At 38.7% G+C, this 23,516-nt stretch overlaps 1 protein-coding gene across 33 annotated transcripts in view; it reads left to right on the top strand.

The window, feature by feature from the left end:
- The window catches only part of Dscam1 (Down syndrome cell adhesion molecule 1), a 79,640-nt gene that overhangs the window by 39,952 nt on the left and 16,172 nt on the right, over nt 1-23,516 (top strand). For 10 of the 33 annotated variants that reach the window (XM_073082970.1, XM_073082997.1, XM_073082977.1 and 7 more), the window contains exons 14-26: nt 8,248-8,535; nt 16,544-16,663; nt 16,960-17,133; nt 17,441-17,529; nt 17,855-18,062; nt 18,444-18,600; nt 18,824-19,075; nt 19,532-19,642; nt 20,157-20,398; nt 20,998-21,153; nt 21,816-21,964; nt 22,472-22,604; nt 23,098-23,207. In XM_073082970.1, coding sequence (XP_072939071.1) covers nt 8,248-8,535; nt 16,544-16,663; nt 16,960-17,133; nt 17,441-17,529; nt 17,855-18,062; nt 18,444-18,600; nt 18,824-19,075; nt 19,532-19,642; nt 20,157-20,398; nt 20,998-21,153; nt 21,816-21,964; nt 22,472-22,604; nt 23,098-23,207 — 2,189 coding nt within the window. Of the gene's footprint in view, nt 1-1,382; nt 1,677-2,139; nt 2,434-3,609; nt 3,898-3,983; nt 4,272-8,247; nt 8,536-10,467; nt 10,753-11,691; nt 11,983-12,106; nt 12,392-12,465; nt 12,751-13,212; nt 13,300-14,417; nt 14,703-16,543; nt 16,664-16,959; nt 17,134-17,440; nt 17,530-17,854; nt 18,063-18,443; nt 18,601-18,823; nt 19,076-19,531; nt 19,643-20,156; nt 20,399-20,997; nt 21,154-21,815; nt 21,965-22,471; nt 22,605-23,097; nt 23,208-23,516 lie in introns of all 33 variants that reach the window. The other 23 variants (XM_073082980.1, XM_073082978.1, XM_073082979.1 and 20 more) reach the window with 10 other exon arrangements.

The following is a 23,516-nucleotide window of genomic DNA, read 5'->3' as shown; positions in this document are numbered from 1 at the left end:
TGGAGTTAGCGTAGAACTCGGAATTTAAGACTTTGCTGACAATGATACAGGATGCTGAATAGTTACATTTTTTATAGAGAAAAAATAGAGCGACATATATAATTTATTAATTAAGAAAAAACTGAATTACGTAATAATTGGTAACACGAAAAATGTAATCTTTATCTCTATCGATATTAAACTTTTAACTGTTTTTACAAATTTTACGATAGATAATTGATGGTGGTTGATAATAATGATTTTAAACAGAACATTGTGGAGGATTTTGTAAAAGTAATATCAATTTGTATTAATTAATTAATCAAAATTTCTTTAAACTATTCAGTCAAAGATTTCGAGTTCGACGTTAACTTTGTAAAAGTTATTACGGTGATGTGAATGAAATTAATATCTTTTGACCATAATAATATGGTGTCTGGCAGTTGGATGAGTACATCTAACTATTAGTTGTTCAATTATAGTTTTTTTTTTAATATTAAATTAAGTACATAATTAAATTTGATAATAATTTGCAGATACAGATTTATTGAAGAATTATAATTATACTTGTTTAGTTTGTGTTAAATTAGTAAAGTTTTGAATGAAGTATTATATGAGGTAAATTAATTTCATTCACGATCGCCTTTTTCTATTCGAAATTATATCAAGAACGAAGAGTTTGCCACTTATTGCTTACAATGTCACATATAATTTAAACTATGTATTTCTATTATCAATACTTTGATAAATTAGAACAATTAATGTTTGCTTTTAATTTTGAATACTTTGAAAAGATTAACGATTATTAAATGATATGATGTAAAAATTATTTGCATCTTTAAATACATTTGGAGACAATATGTAAATTTAAAGTAAATACAAAATAATGTTTTCTGTTGGTTTCAATAAAAAATAATTTAAGCAGTAAGTGACATCACTGAGGTCACGTGTTATATTAAATCTAAATATATCGCAGTTCGTAAAATGGAAAATATATTTTTTTACTAAATTTATTATTTAAGTAAATAAATCTCAAATTATAAAAATGACTCAGTGGCTCTTTGAAATAAAATGACATAGGATTATTATAATTAAAAATAATTTTAAATAAATATTGTATGTTAGATACATACAATAATTTTACGTATAATAATTACAATATGTTTAGGAAAGACGAGTAAAAATCCTATGACATTTTTATGTGTAAAAATCAGTTAATCTAATACATGTTTTCTTACAGGTTTTCGACTTTACCGTTTACATTTTAGTATTTTGTATCAAAATTAAAAGGTCATTGAAAGGTATTTTAGGAAACAAATTAAAATGTAGAAATTTATGCCCGCCAAAGCTACTTCGTTTGCCACACACGCCCCTGACTTATTAACCGTTGAGTCTGTACACAGTGCCTCCTCAAATATTACCCTTCGAATTCGGTGAGGAACCTGCCAACGCCGGAGACTTGGCCTCGATATCTTGCGCGGTGAGCAAAGGCGACCAGCCCCTTAACATATCCTGGGTTTTCAATGGACAACTTGTACCCAAAAATAACGAGTTAGGCATCGTCATAACGAACATCAACAAAAAAACCTCCATACTAAACATCGATTCAGTGAGTGGAATACACAGGGGCTCATATTATTGTGTGGCGACGAACCCGGCTGGCTCTGCTAATCACAGCGCTGTACTAGAAGTCAACGGTACAAGACCCAGATAACAACCGCTTGCTTTTCTTTCGCTTCACTAGAGTAGCGCCAATATCCCCTTTGAATCCCGTCTGTAATGTGTTGTCATAAATTTGCCTCAGTCCCGCCACAAATTACACCATTCGAATTCGGAGAGGAAATACTGAACGAGGGCGAGACCGCCTCGGTGTCCTGCGTCATGAGCAAGGGCGACTTGCCCGTCACTTTCAAGTGGCGCCTCAACGGGGAGGAGATCAGGCCGCGCAACAATCTCGGCATCGTACTCACCACCATTAGCAAAAAGACTTCCATTTTAAATATCGAGGCGGTCAGTTCCATCCATCGAGGCTCGTACACTTGCACACTCAAAAATGACGCCGGAGAAACCAATCATACGACCCTTCTGAGTGTTAATGGTTCGCTTATCCTCAGTTATTATTTTTTATTTTTAATCGTTAACGCTTTTCACCAAACACAGTTCCTCCTCAAATCTTACCCTTCGAGTTCGGCGATGAGCCCGCCAACGCTGGCGACACCGCCTCCGTCCAGTGCGTCATGAATAAAGGCGATTTACCGGCGAATTTCTCGTGGAGCTTAAACGGCAGGAAAATATCTCAGGGCAACACCTTGGGCATTGCCATAGGAAGCATGAGCCGAAAGATGTCCATTCTTAACATTGATTCCGTAAACGGAACGCACCGTGGGACCTACGTCTGTCACGTTGAAAACGTTGCCGGACAAGTCAATCACAGCGCTACCCTGGAAGTTAATGGTCCTTGTTGTCGTATTTCTTGTAGAGTTTTAGTGCAGTTAGACGATATGTTTGCATATTAAAATAGATTCCCTTAACAGTTCTACCCCAAATCCATCCCTTCACCTTCGGCGACGAGCCAGCCAATGCGGGCGATACGGTTGGAATCCAGTGTATGGTAACCAAGGGTGACGCTCCAATAACCATTACGTGGCACTTGAATGGAAGAGATGTTAGGGAGATTCCAGGAGTAACGGTGACAAAGATCGGTCACAAGTCGAGCAGTCTCTCCATAGACTCTGTCTCTTTCATCCACACGGGAGTGTATACTTGCCTTGCCACTAATCAGGCTGGTCATGCAAATTATTCCTCCGAATTGACGGTGAACGGTAAAGCTTCGTTTTGATTATTGTAAAGTGAAGCTTGCTTTCGTTTTACATTTTGGCATTTCCTTTCCATTATTTCCCTCCTGTAAATATTAGTGTGAAGTCAACAAATAAACATGGTGTCGTGTAAAAATACATGTTAGAAATAATTTATTATGATAAATCTCTCAATATGTAATAAGGACCGTAAATTCCTTAATTAATTCTTGGACACTTGTAGTTGTACCGCAGGTTACTCCATTCGACTTCGGAGAAGAAATACTTAATGCCGGTGATACAGTCTCGTTAACATGCACAGTAGGGAAGGGGAACTTGCCTTTAAAAATTCACTGGCAACTCAATGACATAATTTTGAACTCGGGGAATGGTATAATGATAAATAGAAACGGGAAAAGAATATCCATGTTGAGTATTGAAAATGTTCAGCACGAACACATCGGCAATTATACATGCATTGCGGAAAACCAAGCCGGCCGCAGTAGCCACAGCGCGGTCCTCAACGTGAATGGTACCGTTTAGAGTGCAGTAATTTTATTTAGCTGGCTTTTTACGCACATTGTTTATATGAGTTTTAGCTTTCTCTTTAACAATTTACACTATTATTTTGACGATATATCTTAAATATTTTATTATTTCACTTGAAATCCCAACTTTTCCTTGTAAATTCAACATTCAAATGCGTCAATTGTTTTTAGAAACAAAACATTGTAAAAAAAACTTTGTAAATAAGAGAGCGTGTGTGGCAACGATACTCACAATTCCAGTACAAAACTGTAGACTGATTATTCTCTTACTTATTTTTATCGTTTAGTTGCGCCGCAAATTATGCCTTTCGATTTCGGATCTGATCCTGTCGATGATCAAGAAATGATAGTGGTAATATGCACTGCCAGCAAGGGTGACTTCCCGCTGTCCATACTGTGGTACTTTAACGGAAAACCGGTAAAATCTGGTACCAATGGCGTCATTCTCACAAACGCTAAGCGGACTAGCCAACTCACGATAGAATCTGTGACGCACACCAACCAGGGAAACTATACATGTACTGTTAAAAATCCAGCTGGTGAAGTGAACCACACAGCTGAACTCTATGTTAATGGTATTTTGTTTACACCTCCTTTATTAGTCGCAAGATTTTTCAAGTATCGTCATTTTAAGTGTTTATTTGCTTACACCCTGCTACAGTCCCACCACAAATAACATCATTTGAATTTGGAGAAGAACCTGTGAACGCCCAAGAAATGGTTTTGGTCACATGTGCAGTCAGTAAAGGAGACCAACCTTTAAAAATAGAATGGTACTTCAACGGAGATAAAGTAAAATCTGGTGATATTGGAATATCACTTTTAAACATGAAACGTGCAAGCCAACTTAGTATAGAATCCGTTAGTCATCAAAATCAAGGAAATTATACATGCGTAGTGCGAAACCAGGCGGGTTCCATGAATCACACTGCTCAGCTATTCGTCAACGGTACATCCTACGAGTAGTTCCACTGCTTGGTAGTTTAGAAATGTTTGCGTGCCTTATTTTATACACCTTAAATCCTGTCCTTGGTATCTTTGGCGGGGCATAAAATTACTCTGTAATATATATTCATAGATGCAACTTTTAAAAATACTGATACACAGGTAGTCAGGCTTTATATTGAGCTATAAGTAAATGTTAATTTCAGTGGCACCAGTTATAGCTCCGTTTGAATTCGACGAATCAGTTTTTTATGGTGAAGGAGTACAAGTCATGTGTACTATTCCGAAGGGAGATAAACCCTTAACCCTGAAGTGGAGTTTCAGTGGAGGAGATGTGAGTGTACTCCCTGGGTTGAACATAATGAATGTTGGGGACAGGGGTTCAGTTCTTATAATACCTACTGTGACAGCCCAGCATTCTGGCAATTACACGTGCACCGCCTCCAATGTTGTCGCCAGAGATAGCCACTCCGCAACGCTCAATGTGAAGGGTATACGCTCACGGTTGACTAGTGTCCGCTTTTCCTGTTTGTGTTATTTCCCAACTGGACCTTTAGTAAAAATCATAGTTCACTATTTAATGAATATGCAATTTTTACAGTTGCCCCTATAATATCCCCTTTTGAATTCGATGAAGCTGTCTTCTACGGAGAAAGTATTCAGGTTATGTGTCACATTCCAAAAGGAGATATGCCAATCAAACTTATTTGGTCTTTTCGCGATCGACCAATTGATGTAAATGATGCGGTAATAATCACAAAAATGGGAGACAGAAGCTCAATATTAGCTATCCCATCCGTAACAGAAAAGCATTCAGGAAATTATACGTGCTCTGCTTCAAATATCGTAGCCAGCACAAATCACACTGCTGCATTAAATGTTCAGGGTACACTTAAAAATATTTTTTTTGTTTAATGAATTATTTATTTTTCGTTTATCTTTGCTTTCCTTCACCAGTTCCTCCACACATCGTTCCTTTTGAGGCTGAGGAGACAGTTTTTGCTGGGGAATTAGTGCAATTGACTTGCTACGTTTCTAAAGGCGACCTGCCCCTTACTATTACATGGAGCTTCCACGGGGAGGATCTATCTTCTCACCAAGGAATAACTACGACGAAGATTGGCCAGCGGACGTCATTGCTAACAATTTCTATTGCAACTGCCAGCCACAGCGGCGAATACTCGTGTCACGCTGGCAACCACGCCGGGCTGGCCGTCCACTCTACCTTTGTCAATGTTCATGGTATCTCCCATAGCCCCTTCATATCCCATGCCTCTGCCGCACGCTGCACGCTTGCCTCAGTAATAATTTGGGCTTTCTGAATTAACAGTATTGCCGCACATCGTACCCTTTGAAGCGGACGAATCAGTGTTCGCCGGTGAAACAGTCCAGCTCAACTGTCATGTATCAAAGGGTGACCTACCTCTAGACATCAAGTGGTCCTTCCATGGGTACGAAAACACGTCATCACATCTCGGCATAATGACCACCAAAATGACCTCTCGTACCTCATTTCTTTCTATCGCCGCGGCGACCGCTGCTCACAGTGGCAATTATACCTGCATTGCCAAGAACAGCGCCGGATCCACTAACCATTCCACCGTCATTAATGTTCATGGTCAGTTTTATTTAGTCATGTATCATCGTATTTTATGTTCGTCACTGTCTTTCGGTGCTGAGGGATATGTCGACAGAATAAGCATGAGTTCCGTCTGCATATCTATAAGCAACGTAAGCTTGTTTCTTTTGTTTATTTTTAATCCTCTCGTGTAATTCATTTGTTTAAACGCAGTTACACCGAACATATTGCCGTTCGACGTCGATTAGGCTATTTCCGGGAGAGTCAGCACGAATAATGTGCCATATATCCAAGGAGGATGCTTTGGAATTAATCAGGGAATATAACAGGAACTTGCTATCGCGTGAGCTAGGAACATACTCGAAGGTGGGCGAGATTTCTTCAGAAGAATGGCGCAAAGCCAAAAATCGCGCCGGATTAGCTTCTTACACTACTGTTTTTAAATGTATTGATACCCATAATGTTCTGTTAGGTTAGGTGGCGATGAAGTATTATTAATAATATTATGCAATTTTAATATATTTTATGAATGGAATAATGGGAAAACGACTCGTGACTTTTGAAATAAAAGTGCACAAAAGTATATCAATTAATTAATAATGCAATTTTATATGTAGGTACTTAACTATTTCTAAAATATAAATAATTTCAGGCACGATAAAATACATTACATAGCATTAGGAAGAATCGGTATGCAAGTATTAGTTAATATAATACCTACAAATTTTATAGGTTTCCTACATAATTGTGTACATTTAATAATTTAATAACAATTAAAGTTATTTTAGGATATAAATTAAAGTGTAGAAATTTATGCCCGCCAAAGCAATTCACGCCACTCCTGATCAACCGTTGAATTTGTCTTCCGTGCCGCCTCAAATATTACCTTTCCAATCTGGCGAGCAAAAAATTTGAATCGTCATGAGGATCATAAACAGAATACCTCCACACTAAATATTCAATCAGTGACTTCAATACACAGAGGCTCATATTATAATATAACGTAACGACAAACCTGGCTGGGTCTTTTTAACATGGCGCTGTACTCGAAGTCAACGACAGTCAACCCGACGCAGATAGTAATGGCTTTTTCCTCGCTCCACTCTCACATTGAGATACATCAACCTCCAATATCCCGATAAATATCAGTCTATAATATGGCTTATTACAAATTTTCTCAGTACCGCCACAAATAACTCCATTCGATTTTGGAGAGGAAGTACTGAACGAGGGAGAAACGACATCAGTTCCCTGTGTCATGAGCAAGGGCGACTTGCCCGTTACGTTTAAATGGCGTCTCAACGGGGAGGAGATTGGGGCGCGAAACAATCTCGGAATCGTGCTCACCACCATTAATAAAAAGACTTCCATCTTAAGTATCGAAGCGGTCAGTTCCATTCACCGAGGCTCGTACACTTGCACACTCAAGAATGACGCCGGAGAAACCAATCATACGACCCTTCTGAGTGTTAATGGTTCGCTTATCCTCAGTTATTTTTAATTTTCATCGTTAACGCTTTTCACCCAACAAACTTCCTACTCAAATCTTACCCTTCGAGTTCGGCGATGAGCACACCTACTATGGCGACACCGCCATAAAGCCGCCGCCGTGTGTTACAATATAGGCGGTTTACCGGCGAACTCCTCGTGGAGCTTAATAGCAGTAAAATATCTCAGGACAGGGCCTTGGGTAATGCCTTAAAAAGTATGAGCCGAAAAATATCCATTCATTCAACATTGTTATGTAAACGAAACGATCCGTCGGCCTACCACATCGACTACGTAGGGAGACAAGTGAATCTTAACGCTAACCTGGAAGTAAATATTCCGTGTTATCATACGTTTTTTGTAGATTTACATTGCAATAAGACGATGTTTTTGCACATTAAAATAGATTTCGTTAACAGTGTTACCCCAAATCCATCCCTTCACCTTCGGCGATGAACCAGCCAATGCGGGCGATACGGTTGGAGCTCAATGTATGGTTGCCAAGGGTGATACTCCAATTACCATTACATGGCATTTGAATGGAAGAGATGTTAGAGAGATCCCAGGAGTAACGGTGACCAAGATCGGTCACAAGTCGAGCAGTCTCTCCATAGACTCTGTCTCTTTCATCCACACGGGAGTGTATACTTGCCTTGCCACTAATCAGGCTGGTCACGCAAATTATTCCTCCGAATTGACGGTGAACGGTAAAGCTTCGTTTTGATTATTGTAAACAGAAACTTGCTTTCGTTTTGGCATTTCCTTTCCATTTTTCCCTTCCTGTAAGTATTGTAGGGTGTCAACAGAGGTACATTGTATTTTGTAAAAATAGGGAATAAATACGATGAACATCTTTTTATGTAAAAAATAATAAGACTCATATTTTTTTTTATTAATTTTTCGACAATTCTAGCTGTACCGCAGGTTACCCCCTTTGATTTTGGAGAAGAAATACTTAATGCCGGTGATACAGTCTCGTTAACATGTACAGTAGGGAAGGGGGACTTGCCTTTGAAAATTCACTGGCAACTCAATGATCAAATTTTGAATTCGGGCAACGGTATTTACATAAACAGAAATGGAAAAAGAATTTCGGTGTTAAGTATTGAAAATGTTCAGCACGAACACATCGGCAATTACACATGCATTGCGGAGAACCAAGCCGGCCGCAGTAGCCACAGCGCGGTCCTCAACGTGAATGGTACCGTTTAGAGTGCAATCTTTTTAATTAGCTGAACTTTTTCGCACATTTATATGATTTTATGCTTTTTATTTAATAATATACACTGTTCTGTTTATGATGGACCTTATGTATTTTCATTTTCATATTTATTTTAAACCTCAACCGCCCCTTGTAAATTTTATTCGCGTACGGAGAATGTTGTCAAAATCCGAAAGTTATTTGAAAATTTATTTGTAAGTAAGTAAGCGTGTGTGGCAACGATACTCATAATTCCAATGCAAAACAGTATAAAGATTACATTCTAAAGTATTCTTCCGTATTATTTAGTTGCGCCGCAAATTATGCCTTTCGATTTTGGATCTGATCCCGTCGATGATCAAGAAATGATAGTTGTAACATGCACTGCCAGCAAGGGAGACTTCCCGCTGTCCATACTGTGGTACTTTAACGGAAAACCCGTAAAGTCGGGCACCAACGGCATAATGCTCACGAATGCTAAGAGAACTAGCCAACTCGCAATAGAATCCGTGACTCACACCAACCAGGGAAACTATACATGTACTATTAAAAATCCAGCTGGTGAAGTGAACCACACAGCCGAACTCTATGTTAATGGTATTTTGTCTACACTTCCTTTCTTATCTCTAGTCGCAAGTATTTTAAGTATCGTCATTTTTAATGTTTATTTGCTTACACCTCGCTACAGTCCCACCACAAATAACATCATTTGAATTTGGAGAAGAACCCGTGAACGCCCAAGAAATGGTTTTGGTCACATGTGCAGTCATTAAAGGAGACCAACCTTTAAAAATAGAATGGTACTTCAACGGAGCTAATGTAAAATCTGGTGATATTGGAATATCACTTCTAAACACGAAACGTGCAAGCCAACTTAGTATAGAATCCGTTAGTCATCAAAATCAAGGAAATTATACATGCGTCGTGCGAAACCAGGCGGGTTCCATGAATCACACTGCTCAGCTATTCGTCAACGGTACACCCATCCAATAGATCCACTGCTTAGTAGCTTAGAAATGTTTATGTGTTTTAAGCTCCAAATCCCGTCCTTGGTAACTTTGGCGAGGCATAAAATTATTCCCTTATATAATAAAATTAATAAAAATTAAATATAAATGATAAAAAATACGCAGTACAAAGAGTTGAGCGTTATTAAAGCTATGAGTAAACATTAATTTCAGTGGCACCGGTTATAGCTCCTTTTGAATTCGACGAATCAGTTTTTTATGGTGAAGGAGTACAAGTAATGTGCACTATTCCGAAGGGAGACAAACCCTTAACCTTCAAGTGGAGTTTCAGTGGAGGAGATGTGAGTGTACTCCCTGGGTTGAACATAATGAATGTTGGGGACAGGGGTTCTGCTCTTATAATACCTACTGTCACAGCCAAGCATTCTGGCAATTACACGTGCACCGCCTCCAATGTTGTCGCCAGAGATAGCCACTCCGCAACGCTCAATGTGAAGGGTATACGCTCACGGTTGACTAGTGTCCGCTTTTCATGTTTGTGTTATTTCCCAACTCAACCCTTTGTAAAAATCACAGTTCACTATTTAATGAATATGCAATTTTTGCAGTTGCTCCCATTATATCCTCTTTTGAGTTCGATGAAGCTGTCTTCTATGGGGAAAGCATTCAAGTTATATGCCATATTCAAAAAGGAGATATGCCAATCAAACTCACTTGGTCTTTTCGTGATCGACCTATTGATGTTAATGATGCGGTAATAATTACAAAAATGGGAGACAGAAGCTCAATATTAGCTATCCCATCCGTAACAGAAAGGCATTCAGGAAATTATACGTGCTCTGCTTCGAATATCGTAGCCAGCACAAATCACACTGCTGCATTAAATGTTCAGGGTACATTCAAATGCTAATTTTTGTTTCATGATTATTTTTGGTTTACCTTTTTTTTTGCTTTCCTTCACCAGTTCCTCCGCACATCGTTCCATTTGAGGCCGAGGAGCCAGTTTTTGCTGGGGAATCGGTACAATTGACTTGCCACGTGTCCAAAGGCGACGTACCTCTCACTATTACGTGGAGTTTCCACGGGGAAGAACTATCTTCTCACCAAGGAATAACTACAACGAAGATTGGCCAGAGGACGTCATTGCTAACAATTTCTATTGCAACTGCCAGCCACAGCGGCGAATACTCGTGTCACGCTGGCAACCACGCCGGGCTGGCCGTCCACTCTACCTTTGTCAATGTTCATGGTATCTCCCACAGCCCCTTCATATCCCATGCCTCTGCCGCACGCTGCACGCTTGCCTCAGTAATAATTTGGGCTTTCTGAATTAACAGTATTGCCATACATCGTACCCTTTGAAGCGGACGAATCAGTCTTCGCCGGTGAAACAGTCCAGCTCAACTGTCATGTATCAAAGGGTGACCTACCTCTAGACATCAAGTGGTCCTTCCATGGGTACGAAAACACGTCATCACATCTCGGGATAATGACCACCAAAATGACTTCTCGTACCTCATTTCTTTCCATCGCCGCGGCGACCGCTGCTCACAGTGGCAATTATACCTGCATTGCCAAGAATAATGCCGGATCCACTAACCATTCCACTGTCCTTAATGTTCATGGTCAGTTTCATTTTCTCATTATATCATATATCATCGTATTTTATGTTCGTCACTGTCTTTCGGTGCTGAGGGATATGTCGACAGAATAAGCATGAGTTCCGTCTGCATATCTAGAAGCAACGTAAGCTTGTTTCTTTTGTTTAATTTTTAATCCTCTCGTATAATTCATTTGTTTAAACGCAGTTACACCGAACATATTGCCGTTCGACGTCGATCAAGCCTTGTTTTCGGGGGAATCAGTACAAATGATGTGCCATATATCTAAGGGAGATGTTCCTTTGGAAATAATCTGGGAATTTAACGGGAAATTGCTATCGCGTGAGCTAGGAACATTCTCGAAGGTGGGCGAACGCTCTTCAGTGTTGGTGTTACCGTCGGTCACCGGCGCCCACAGCGGAAACTACACATGCAAAGCCAAAAATCGCGCCGGAATAGCTTCTTACACTACTGTTCTTAAAGTTATCGGTACATACAATATTCTGTTAGGACATACTTGCAATTATTATTAATAACTTGTAGAATCGTACGTTGTTATTACCTATGCTTTATTTTGTTTTGTCAAGTGGTTCCATATATTATCCCGTTCGAAGTTGAAGAATCTATTTTCGCTGGGGAATCTGTACATCTTACGTGCCACGTGTCAAAAGGCGATCGACCTCTTCAAATATCGTGGAGTTTTCAGGGAACAGAGATTCCTTATCATAACAATATGGGTATTACAACGACAAAGCTAGGGGAAAAAGCATCGGTTCTTAGCATTCCGACAGCAATGGGCCAGCACAGCGGAAACTACTCATGTACAGCTAGTAACCGTGCAGGCCGCACTCACCACTCTGCACTCGTCAACATTCACGGTACACGTACTCGATGCGCCCCTTCGACAATTAGATATTTGTACAATTCTTTTAGATCTATGGCCTCCATAGAAATATTGCACGTTTAGATTGATTGTTAGAATTATTTTTCGTTTTTAATCAGTTCTACCCCATATACTGCCTTTCGAGATCGAAGAATCTATATACTACGGAGAATCTGTCCAAATGACGTGCCATGTCAGCAAAGGAGATCGACCAATGTCCGTTTCATGGACTTTTGAGGGAGAAGATTTATCAACTATATCTGGAATTAAAACAATGAAGGTAGCCGAACAGACATCCTTCTTAACTATCGCTTCTGTGACGGGCGCCCACAGTGGGAACTACACATGTATAGCACGAAATAAAGCTGGCGAAGACAGATACTCAACTACTCTTCACGTAAAGGGTATATCTAGTTACATGTTATATACAGCTTATTCATATTTGTATCACTAACATTATACCAATTTTCTTTGCTAGTTATCCCCCACATCAAACCGTTTGAGTTGGACGAAGCCGTATTCTCTGGAGAATCTGTACATCTAGACTGTCACGTACCAAAAGGCGACCTACCGCTTAATATCTCTTGGAGCTTCCAAGGCGAAACTGTAACAAGAAAAATGGGCGTAACCACTACAAAATTAAACGAACGTGTCTCCGTATTAGATATTCCAACGGCTTCAGGATCCAATAGCGGCAATTATACATGTACAGCGATGAATAAGGCTGGAATCGTGAATCACACAGCTACGCTCAACGTTATTGGTACCGTAACCTATTAACCGGATGATGCTTGCTTTCTGTTTAGTTCCTCCTGTGGTCCAACAATTCTCGTTCGGAGAAGTCGCTATAAATTCTGGACAAGTCATAACTGCAGCTTGTTCAGTAATTGAAGGCGATCACCCATTACATCTTCGGTGGCTTTTTGACGACGAACCTATTAAACCGAGATCCGGAGTGACCGTGTTTAATATAGGCGAAAGAAGTGCTATCCTTAGTATCGGTTCAGTTACGCACACGCATGCCGGAAACTACACCTGTGTCGCAGAAAATGAAGCCGGGATCCATTCTCACACTTCCTCCTTAATTATTAATGGTGCTTAATTTTAGGCAATTTACGCTAATATCCTGTAAATTGTAATTACGAATTTTCAGTTTTGTAGATTTCATGTCAAGTTTTCTTTAGTATTATTTAAATATCGTTATTTTCTGTACCGATCTTTCCAGTCCCCCCAAACATTCTGCCGTTCGCGTTCGGTGAGAAACCAGCAAATGTCGGAGAATATTTACAGGCATCGTGTACTGTAAATCTCGGTGATCTTCCGCTTACAATCACTTGGATGTTTAATGGCCACTTAATATCGCAAAGAAACAGTGACTATTCAATGAGTAACTCTAAAAGAAGTAGTTTACTTATCATTGAATCGGTCGACGCAAAACACGCTGGTTCCTATACATGCGTCGGTGAAAATCGCGCAGGACGATCAACACACTCCTCGGACTTAGTAGTCTACGGTTAGTCGTTTTATAGATGGTAGAATCGTATTATTTTGTCATTTAGATAATATTTGTTTCAGTTCCTCCCAAGATAGCACCTTTCGCTTCCGGTCCGGAACCGGCATTTCTAGGCGACTATTTTGCTCTGCAATGCATAATAACACATGGCGATCAACCCGTCCGTATCGAATGGACTATAAATAATAAATCTGTCAACGCTGTCCCCGGAACACGAGTTAGTAACATCGACAGAAGAAGCAGCGTGCTCACTATCGAATCAGTAGATGCAAAGCACGCGGGCGTTTATAACTGTACAGCGAGCAACGCCGGCGGGGTCGTTTCTCATTCTACCGAACTGGTAGTTAAGGGTGCGATATGATATCAATCTAATCATTTTCGCTTCCAATCTCTCATTATATCTGTTTTAACATGGTTTTACGCTTCATAAAATTTTTATTGTCCCAGTTCCGCCCCTGATAGTGCCGTTCAGTTTCGGGGAGGTGCCGTCCAATCCTGGTGATGCCGTGGTAGTCAACTGCGTCGCCACCAAGGGGGACTTGCCGCTCGATATCTCATGGACGTTCAGCAGCGAAACCATAGACTCAAGTCTCCATCGAGACATCATGACGACGCCGCTAAGCCCACGGGCGTCCGTACTCACAATTAATTCTGTGAGCGCCAACCACCAGGGGAACTACACATGTATCGTACAGAACGCAGCAGGCCGTGCCGAGCATGTTGCAACCCTCGTCGTCAATGGCACGTTGTTCTTATATCTACTGTTATGGAAAATGTTAATATCGGGGACTAACATCACAACGTAGCACCAAAGGCGACTCAGTCGAATCACGCTCACCACTTTCCTTTAATCTCACTAGTCGCTAACATCGCTTGCCGACGTTCGATCTAACCCGATTTTCTATGGTTGTTTCCAGTACTACCTCGCATAGTTCCGTTTTCGTTTGAAACCCCGCTGTATGCGGGCCAGGCGACTCAGGTCACGTGTCTGATTTCGGAAGGCGATCTGCCCCTCGACATTCAATGGTACTTCGAAGGGCAACCTTTGAAGGAGAAAGCCGGAGTCACGGCAACTAAAATTGCTCGTAGAGCTTCATTGCTCTTGATTGACCCAGCGGGATGGTCGCACAGCGGAAATTACGTTTGTAATGCTCGTAATACCGCCGGCTTCTCCAACTATTCAACCTCATTAGAAGTACACGGTACCTATGTATATACTCACAAATTTAACCTTTATTCCTAGCACGGACGAGCTTTGCGTAGATTCAATATTGTGAGCTTAAATCCGGAACTTGAACTATTGATGACGATGAAACAAGTTACAGCTAAATTTATATAGACAAATTTAGAAGTGTAGTTTTTACCCATAAATCAGTATCATATTGTAACGCATCATCTATTAACAATAACCACGGTAATGCATTGTGTTAGTAACAGGGGAGGATTACATTGTTAGTGAATGTCGTTCGTAGGAACCGGCTGCGGCTATCATCGACGAAACCATTTCTTCTTCTCTCCTTCCTTGCATTACCCTCCGCCTCCCTCCGTCTCCCGGGATCCTGTCTGTATTTATGTTCGTTTAATAATTTGCATAGTGCCTTTTTTGCGAGCTTGCCTTACTAACATGCCTGTTGAAATAATGTCGTTTAAAAAAATAATAAAATACTCTATTTCTTCGTAAAGTTATCGACATTATCACAACTGGTTTTGGTGTAGGGACTATTTATGTGCATTCCCAGCTTACTGCTTCGTATGTTTTGGTTTTGTTTTTTTATAATTTTTAACCTTTATTTTTTATTTTGTAGCTAGATGTGCTTCAATGTTTTTGTTGCAAAAAATTAGAAATAAATACGAAAGCTTCTATAGCGTTGGCTTTGCCAATCACATGTAATGTCTTTATTTTTAAATGTATAACTTTCCATAATCATGTAAAACAACTATACACTCCATGCTATTTTGTGTACCGATAGAATCATCAATCATATTATATTAATCATCAACGTTATAGGAGCTTGTCATATCAATTGAATTGTAATAATTGACGCTAAAGTAAATATTCAATTAATTACTTTTTTAATTATACATTTCTGGTTAGAGATGGAATGGATGAGTTAGTAATGATTATTATAGTTCAATTTGATAAAATATAGGAATACCCAAAGGATAATATTATGGTCTTTAATTTTAATAAAGTTGTTGTATTGTCGTTTTAAATTGATAGTTTTTTCATGATGAATAAAAACCATTTGATACATCAAAAAAATGTTACCATAAATTTTAATGTACAGTTACATAAAATCCCTATACATAATATTGTCCTTATATGTTAGAAATCTAAGAAAAAAAATATACGAGACATTTGCAGTAAATTCCTTTAGTACGTAACACTGAGATTGACATTATTATATTGCACATTAAAAACATAGCGAAATACAAAGATATTTTAAGGCAAGAGTGATAAACATGTAAGTTATCCATACAATCAAAAACTACTGAACAGAATTAATGGATCTGGTTTCACAGTATGGATATTAATGAAATTTAGTTCTTTACCAACTGACCAACGCTGTAAGCGTTTTTAGTGATATTATCATGTAGGCACTTGGTGATTTTTAAAACTTCACAATACTTATCAGTGCCAATTATACATTTTGGTTCATTCCAAGCGTAAGTTACACCTTGGAGGTATATTGGAGATGCGTGGAAATTAATAAACCATGCAGTGCCTATATGGAATGGGGGGAATACAATTATGAATCCACCATTGGCAACCATTAATTCATCTTTTTTATTTTTAAAATAAATATGTTATAAATATAACTTGTTTTTGTTTTTAATCTTTTGTATTGATTTCAATAGAGCTAAAATCGCTTACAGTATCAGAAAGTTGCAATTTAGTCTCTCAGTGTCATTTTTTAATCAATTAAATTCAGAGAATAGTAAAGGCCATAAATTAACTATTTGAACTAATAATACCAAAGATAGAATCGTATGCAAAATGATAAAAAATATATGAAAGTCTAATAAACTGGTTATATTTTAGTTCCTCCTCGTTGGATTCTTGAACCCACTGATAAGGCTTTTGCTCAAGGCTCTGATGCCAAAGTTGAATGTAAAGCCGATGGCTTCCCCAAGCCTCAAGTGACATGGAAGAGGGCTGAAGGTAAGTCAAATGGAATCATTAAATAAAAATTGTAATGACTTAACAGTAAGCTGCACATTAAAGGACTAATTCTCCCTGTATGGAGAAAATCCTAAAACTTACACGTAAAGTTTTACAACTAAATGAACCGATAAGTATTAGAAATAAATAAAGCTTTGATGAGACTTTGTATTCACCAAAATATATTTTTGTACCTATTATATTTATCAAAAACTGTTCTTAAATCCAAATTCTTAATATTTATGTATTTATTATTTTATTCCTTGGTTTGAAAAGTGAAACTTTAAAATTTCTAGGGGATACGCCTGGCGATTACAAGGACCTTAAGCCTAATAATCCTAATGTGAAAGTGGAAGACGGAACTCTGACTATTGCGAACATCCAAAAGACGAATGAGGGATATTACTTGTGCGAAGCTGTTAATGGAATTGGATCTGGACTGTCTGCTGTTATTCTTATTAGTGTACAAGGTAAATATGTTCATATGTCAGCAATGACATTAGGTTGATTTTGTCGACCATGGTGGAGGAAGAATATACCCTCCGCAGGCCAGGTTAAATTTGCCGTCTCTTTTATTTTGATATAAGAAAAAATATGACCAAAACTACAAAAATAATGTTTTAATCATCGATAAAATTGAGATTCGTAAAATTTTGTGCCCCCTAATCTTCCGCATAGGGCGGACCGTTCCGTAACGCTACATTTCTGATTCTGAAATCTCAACAAAAATTATACAGGGTATATGACGTAATACAATATAATCATTTGGATTTTCAGCTCCACCCCAATTCGAGATTAAGATGAGGAACCAGACTGCGCGCCGTAGCGAGCCCGCCGTTCTGCAATGCCAAGCCAAGGGAGAAAAGGTAAGACCTATATAGGAATTGAGCTTACATTTTATTAAGAGGGCATCAGTGCTTACATTGTCATTCGGTCTTTAGATTCTTGTAGAAGAAATTCTAACAAAGTCTTTATATTTAACAATTTTGGGAATGACTTCAGATCTTATTAAATATTATAGATTTACAGATATATCATATTATCAGATATTAGACCTTAGTTAGAGATATCCATTCGAGAAATCTTTGGCCAATATTTACTTTTATTCACGATGACAAAACTATACTACGCTATATAACCGCCACTTGATATGAAATATCTTAGTATAGCTATTAATAATTTTCTTGACAGCCAATTGGAATCATCTGGAACATGAACAACAAGCGCCTGGAACCCAAATCCGACCCCCGTTACACCATCCGCGAAGAAATCCTGCCCGGCGGCGTTGTATCCGACCTCAGCATCCGAAGGACCGAACGATCTGATAGCGCTCTCTTCACCTGCGTCGCGACCAATGCTTTCGGCTCCGATGACACCAGCATCAACATGATCATTCAAGGTAATAGCTACAAGCCTTCGTACTGTAACAGGTACCTTTCTGTAGCTAAGGAAGGTCTCTACCATACTTTACCCTGGTTCAATACGGATAAAGAAGGTTACATGTTATTGGTTGGAGGTTTTTATATGGAAAGTATCCGACGACTTTGACAAGGTTTAAAGGCTAACAATCAAAATCGAGGACTTAATGTGCTCTTCGATGTATTAAAGCTCATTAAACTCTTCAACCAGCAGTCATTTATCCAACTGGTAACCGTACCCAACTTTTATTTGTATATTAGTTAAAAGCTGCAGGGCTCACTAAATTATCGTAATTTGAGGGTTTGATAACTACTTTAATTACATAAATCCAATTAATTTAATTATAATGTTACAATTTCAGAGGTACCCGAAGCTCCCTATGGCCTTAAAGTTTTGGACAAATCTGGAAGGACCGTTCAGCTGTCGTGGGCCGCTCCCTATGATGGAAACTCGCCAATCAAGAAGTTCCTTATTGAATACAAGCGCGCTAAGGGCAACTGGGAGAAGGATATTGACAGGTATTCATTTTTACGTTGATCAAATATTAAGGGGTGTCCTTTGATCCCAGGCAAGATTTGTCTTGTTACTGTCTGTTGTAAACGGCCCAATGGCAACACGGGGAAACTAAGTGTGGGGGTAGGATTTTTAAAAACTATTTTTGTAGTAGGTATTTAAAAAGGTAAAGGTAGTTTTCAAAATACTTAATATCTTAATTGAACATAATCGAGTATGAATTTTTAGGGTATTAGTACCAGGAGACGCGACCGAAGCCGGAGTATTCAGCCTGCGACCCGCTACGGCCTACCACATCAGAATTGTCGCCGAGAACGAACTCGGGACCTCCGAGCCGTCTGAGACCGTGACCATCATCACCGCGGAAGAAGCTCCCACTGGCATGCCCCAGGACGTGAAGGCTGATGCTGTGGATAAGCACACCCTGCGAGTCACCTGGAAACCCCCTCAACCTCAGGACTGGAATGGCGAACTTCAGGGGTAATAATTGAATATCATCTTTATCATCATCAACTTTAACAGTAATATAATATTATTATCATCTTTGATCATCAACTCCATCAACTCGAGTGTATCTGTAGTTGGGAAAAGACTGGAATGGCGAACTTCAAGGGTAATTAATTGTCATCATCAATTCATCATCGTCATGAACGTTATTGTTGTGAATTCAATACTGTCTGTTTTTGGGAATGAATGGCTTCTCAGAGTAGAGTAGATGTAAGTCATACTTAGTACATGGGTCAAGTGAGGCATAATATAGACCCAATATAAGACTTCAGGTAGCAATTTTTTTACAAACCTCTCAGGCACGTTGGTTCTCTTAGGATGTTTTGGTTATGCTTATAAACTTTTGATAATTAATGAAAATAAAAAAATATGTTATGTTTTTCCATTTCTTATGTTAATTTCTGTTTACATTGTGATCATTATTTACAGATACTATGTTGGTTACAAACTGGCCTCAAGCAACAAGTCATTCGTATTCGAAACCGTTGATATCTCCAAGGAATCTGGCAAGGAACACCATCTCGACATCTTAAACCTCAAGTAAGAGTAGATCTTTTACAATTATAAGTTATGTATAATAGATTAATTTTCTTTCAGGTGCAAATGCATATACATTACACTTTGTTACTTTTTAAATCCGTTTGCGACTTACTTGCAATTGTAATGTCACCAAGTTTATGATAATTATTAATTAATTTTATTCATATAAGGTTGTTTCCTTATATGAATAAAATTAAATAAAAATGGTTCATATGCAAATATGTTTATTTGCCTTTGGGGTAGGATAAGATCTATATAGGTTACTATAATCTTTGGGATAGGAGCACAGAGCTAATGTATTTCACATAATATGTATTCCACCTTATCCTGCAATAAATGAATTGAATTTAATTGTATTGAACATCTCATCTACAAAAATAAGCTCTTTATTGTTTACATTATCTTTAGATTTTTTTAACTAAGCAAAGACGTCTTCGCCAAGGTGTGACGTCACAAATTTCACCCGCCATATAACATATCATGTACTCTAGCTTCCAAACATTGTCATCCTCAGGACATACACGCAATACGCGATCGTGGTGCAAGCGTTCAACAAGATGGGCTCAGGCCCCGTATCGGGTGAAGTTCGCGCGTATACCGCTGAAGGAGCTCCATCAGCCCCGCCCCAAGACGTTCTATGCACCACACTGACCGCTCAGACCATCCGCGTGTCGTGGGTGTCCCCGCCCCTCGCCGCCGCTAACGGACTCATCAAGGCGTACAAGGTCATCTACGGGCCTAGCGAGACCTGGTATGGTGAGTGTCTATTGCCCTGGTTATATACGTGACCGCCGCTATACGTGACCGCCGCAGGACTATCACGTGATGTAGGTACCCTGCCAGAGGTGACATTATGATTGAAACTGGATATTAAAGCAGGCTCCTCGTGGTCTACAAAATAGGGACAAAGTGAGATATGGTACAGGGAACTAAACTTATTATAATGAATAGAACAAAACAGAGGTAATTTTTGTATAAGATTTTTAATATTAAGTATTAGTATTAGGTATTCAGTGAGGCCGCGAACTTTTCAATCCACCCTCGTATCTCGTACATTACACAATTATATTATTACTTTAATCAAATATTACTATTACATAATCATAATCAGTTTTGATCCCTAAAATAATTATGACAGTAGTATAGTAAATATTAGTATTAGCACTACGCTGTTTAAAAAATAGCATAAATTCATTGATTTACTCTTAATTGCGACCTTACTTAAAAAACCCGCCTTTTCCGTTCACCTTTCAAATGGTCTCCAGTCCTTTCAAATAGTCTCGAATTTACCCTAGGTATATTTTGTATTATATAGTATCTTTTGTATTTATACTTAACCTAACCTTTAATTACAGACGAGAAGACAAAGGACACCAAGATCACGGCTAGCAGCGAAACCATCCTCCACGGACTCAAGAAATTCACCAACTACTCGATGGAAGTTCTCGCGACCACCAATGGAGGCGATGGCGTTCGCTCTGCTCCTATCCACTGCCAAACTGAACAAGACGGTAAATATAGTACACAACTTTCTTTTTATAATATAGGAGTAGCAGACGAGCATGCAATCCACCTGATGGTCGACTACTGCCTCCCATGGACATCTGTAATCAACCCCAGATAGGATTAGATTCCTACCTCAGGTCGGCCACAGATGCGCCGCTATCCTTGAAGATTAAGCTGAAACGCCTCGGAGAAGTGTGTCTTCCTTACCACAAACAATCAACAAACAAATACAACTACAAATATAGTGGTTTGGCAAAGGAAGATCTCCAACCGGGCTAGGTGTTCTCAGGTCGGAGCTTTTTTAGGGACTTTATAGGGGATTATAACAAATCTTTTAATAAAGAAATTGTTCTTGGTGATTTAATTATTACGCATGTTACGTTAATCTTGCATTTCTAGACAAAATATAATTATTGATATTACAGACCTTTATCAATAAAAATATTTCTGCCCGACAACGGTGAAGCAAAAAGGAGGATTGTTAATGTATTTATTAACCAACATATTCATAGATATTCTGATATTACTTTGAAATATTTCGTTTGTACGTTGTAAACGTATTAAAACTTGTAAAAAAGCTTTGTTTATGTTTTTGTAAATAAATTGTAATAAAGCTTTGAATATGTTTGTACTGAGACAATAACATATTCGTTTACTTGGCCTACAGTACCCGAAGCCCCCCGCGCTGTGAAAGCCCTGGTGATGGGACCCGAATCTATCCTGGTGTCGTGGAGGCCTCCCGCGCAACCCAACGGCGTCGTCACTCACTACAACGTATACACACAGGCACAGAACGCTGAACCTCACCCCAACAAGGTAATTTTATGTTATTACAATCGAGCTTATTAGTATAAAGGAGATCGTCTAGAACCCCAATATCATCGACACAAAATGGCATTCAGTCCATCTACATGCGCAATATTTGTTACAGCAAAAATATGAAAGGCCTGTAACCATTTATACTTAGGTTTCCTTTTTTATAAAAATTACATTATTATATTTCCGTTTGATTACATCTGTAGTGTATGTGGGTAGGTGGGTATTTGTCTGGAACACACAAATACTCACTACTGCATCATTAAAGCAATAAGAAAATAATCTCTTGTCTGTATCCCTGTTTGTGTCTTAATGCAAAATACAGCTATCTCTCAACATTCTCTCCCTGAAAGATAAAAATAATTCAGATTAAATGGACAACTCTATAAATTCGTGTCAGTATGGGAGTCAAAGGCAGACACGCTGATTAGCGGAAACTACTCTCTGACTGGCATGAACCTTGAGTATACATTTTAGACTTGTACAATAAAAACGTGTTATACACAGGTACCCGCATCGCAAACCAGCTACTCCGCAACGGAACTGAAGGCCGGCCGCTACGACTTCTGGGTGACCGCTTCCACAATCATCGGCGAAGGACAGCCCTCAGCCACCGCCTCTTGCAGCCCCAGTGACAAAGGTATATTATTAAAGCTTTATGTAAAATGTAATGTAATGTTTGTTATTTATTAAAAGGTAATTGAAATTAAAACTTTACACATACTTAAATAATCTTGATTAACACCTGTAATGAAATATAATGAAATGTTACGCTATTTTTGCTTACTAGATTTCGAATTAAACATTTTGGAATTTTAGTAGGTAGAGAAATTGATTAATAATATATACTGAAAAATTTTTGAATGATAAAAATGCTGATAAATGATTAATTAATATGCATATTGACTTTAAATGAGTGAGTTCGTTAATGTTTAATATTAATAGTAGTTCTGATTTTCTATTATAATATAGTATGCCCATGAGACCGGAATATGGTGGATAATTACCCTATGTACACCTATGTTCCACAATAAAGTTATTTGATTTGAATTGATTTTATTAACAGCCGATATTACTATCAATCGTCACAAATTCAGATATTTATAATGTTGTTTTTTTTGTAAAAATTTCAGTGCCCGCCAAGATTGCTTCATTCGACGAATCGTTCACCGCCACGTACAAGGAAGATGTGAAACTGCCCTGCCTCGCCGTCGGTGTTCCTCCCCCTAACATTTTATGGAAGGTAACGAAAAACAAACAATTAATATCGGGTTTCCCTTTACCAATGTGTTTATAAATTTGCATTGCAAAACAAACGAGCTGTGAATAATATATGACTTATTTAGTTGCACTCTAATTATTTGTATCTGACTGATTAAGACCATTTCATTTTTGTTTTCATTTTTTATAAATTTGTGGTAATACACGAGCATTATCGTCTCATGAGGAGTAATTCTCACCCATACACATAAAATATGTATCAACCTCAAGTAGGACAAGCAAATGTGTACACGCATGGTGTTTCTTTCCCCGCTTCTTCTCCATAACACCC

This window comes from Epargyreus clarus, unplaced genomic scaffold (assembly GCF_041222505.1).
Source record: "Epargyreus clarus isolate Ecla_fem2 unplaced genomic scaffold, WU_Ecla_fem_2.2 ptg000018l, whole genome shotgun sequence".
NCBI classification, from domain to species: domain Eukaryota; kingdom Metazoa; phylum Arthropoda; class Insecta; order Lepidoptera; family Hesperiidae; genus Epargyreus; species Epargyreus clarus.
This window is presented reverse-complemented; position numbering and strand designations above follow the sequence as displayed.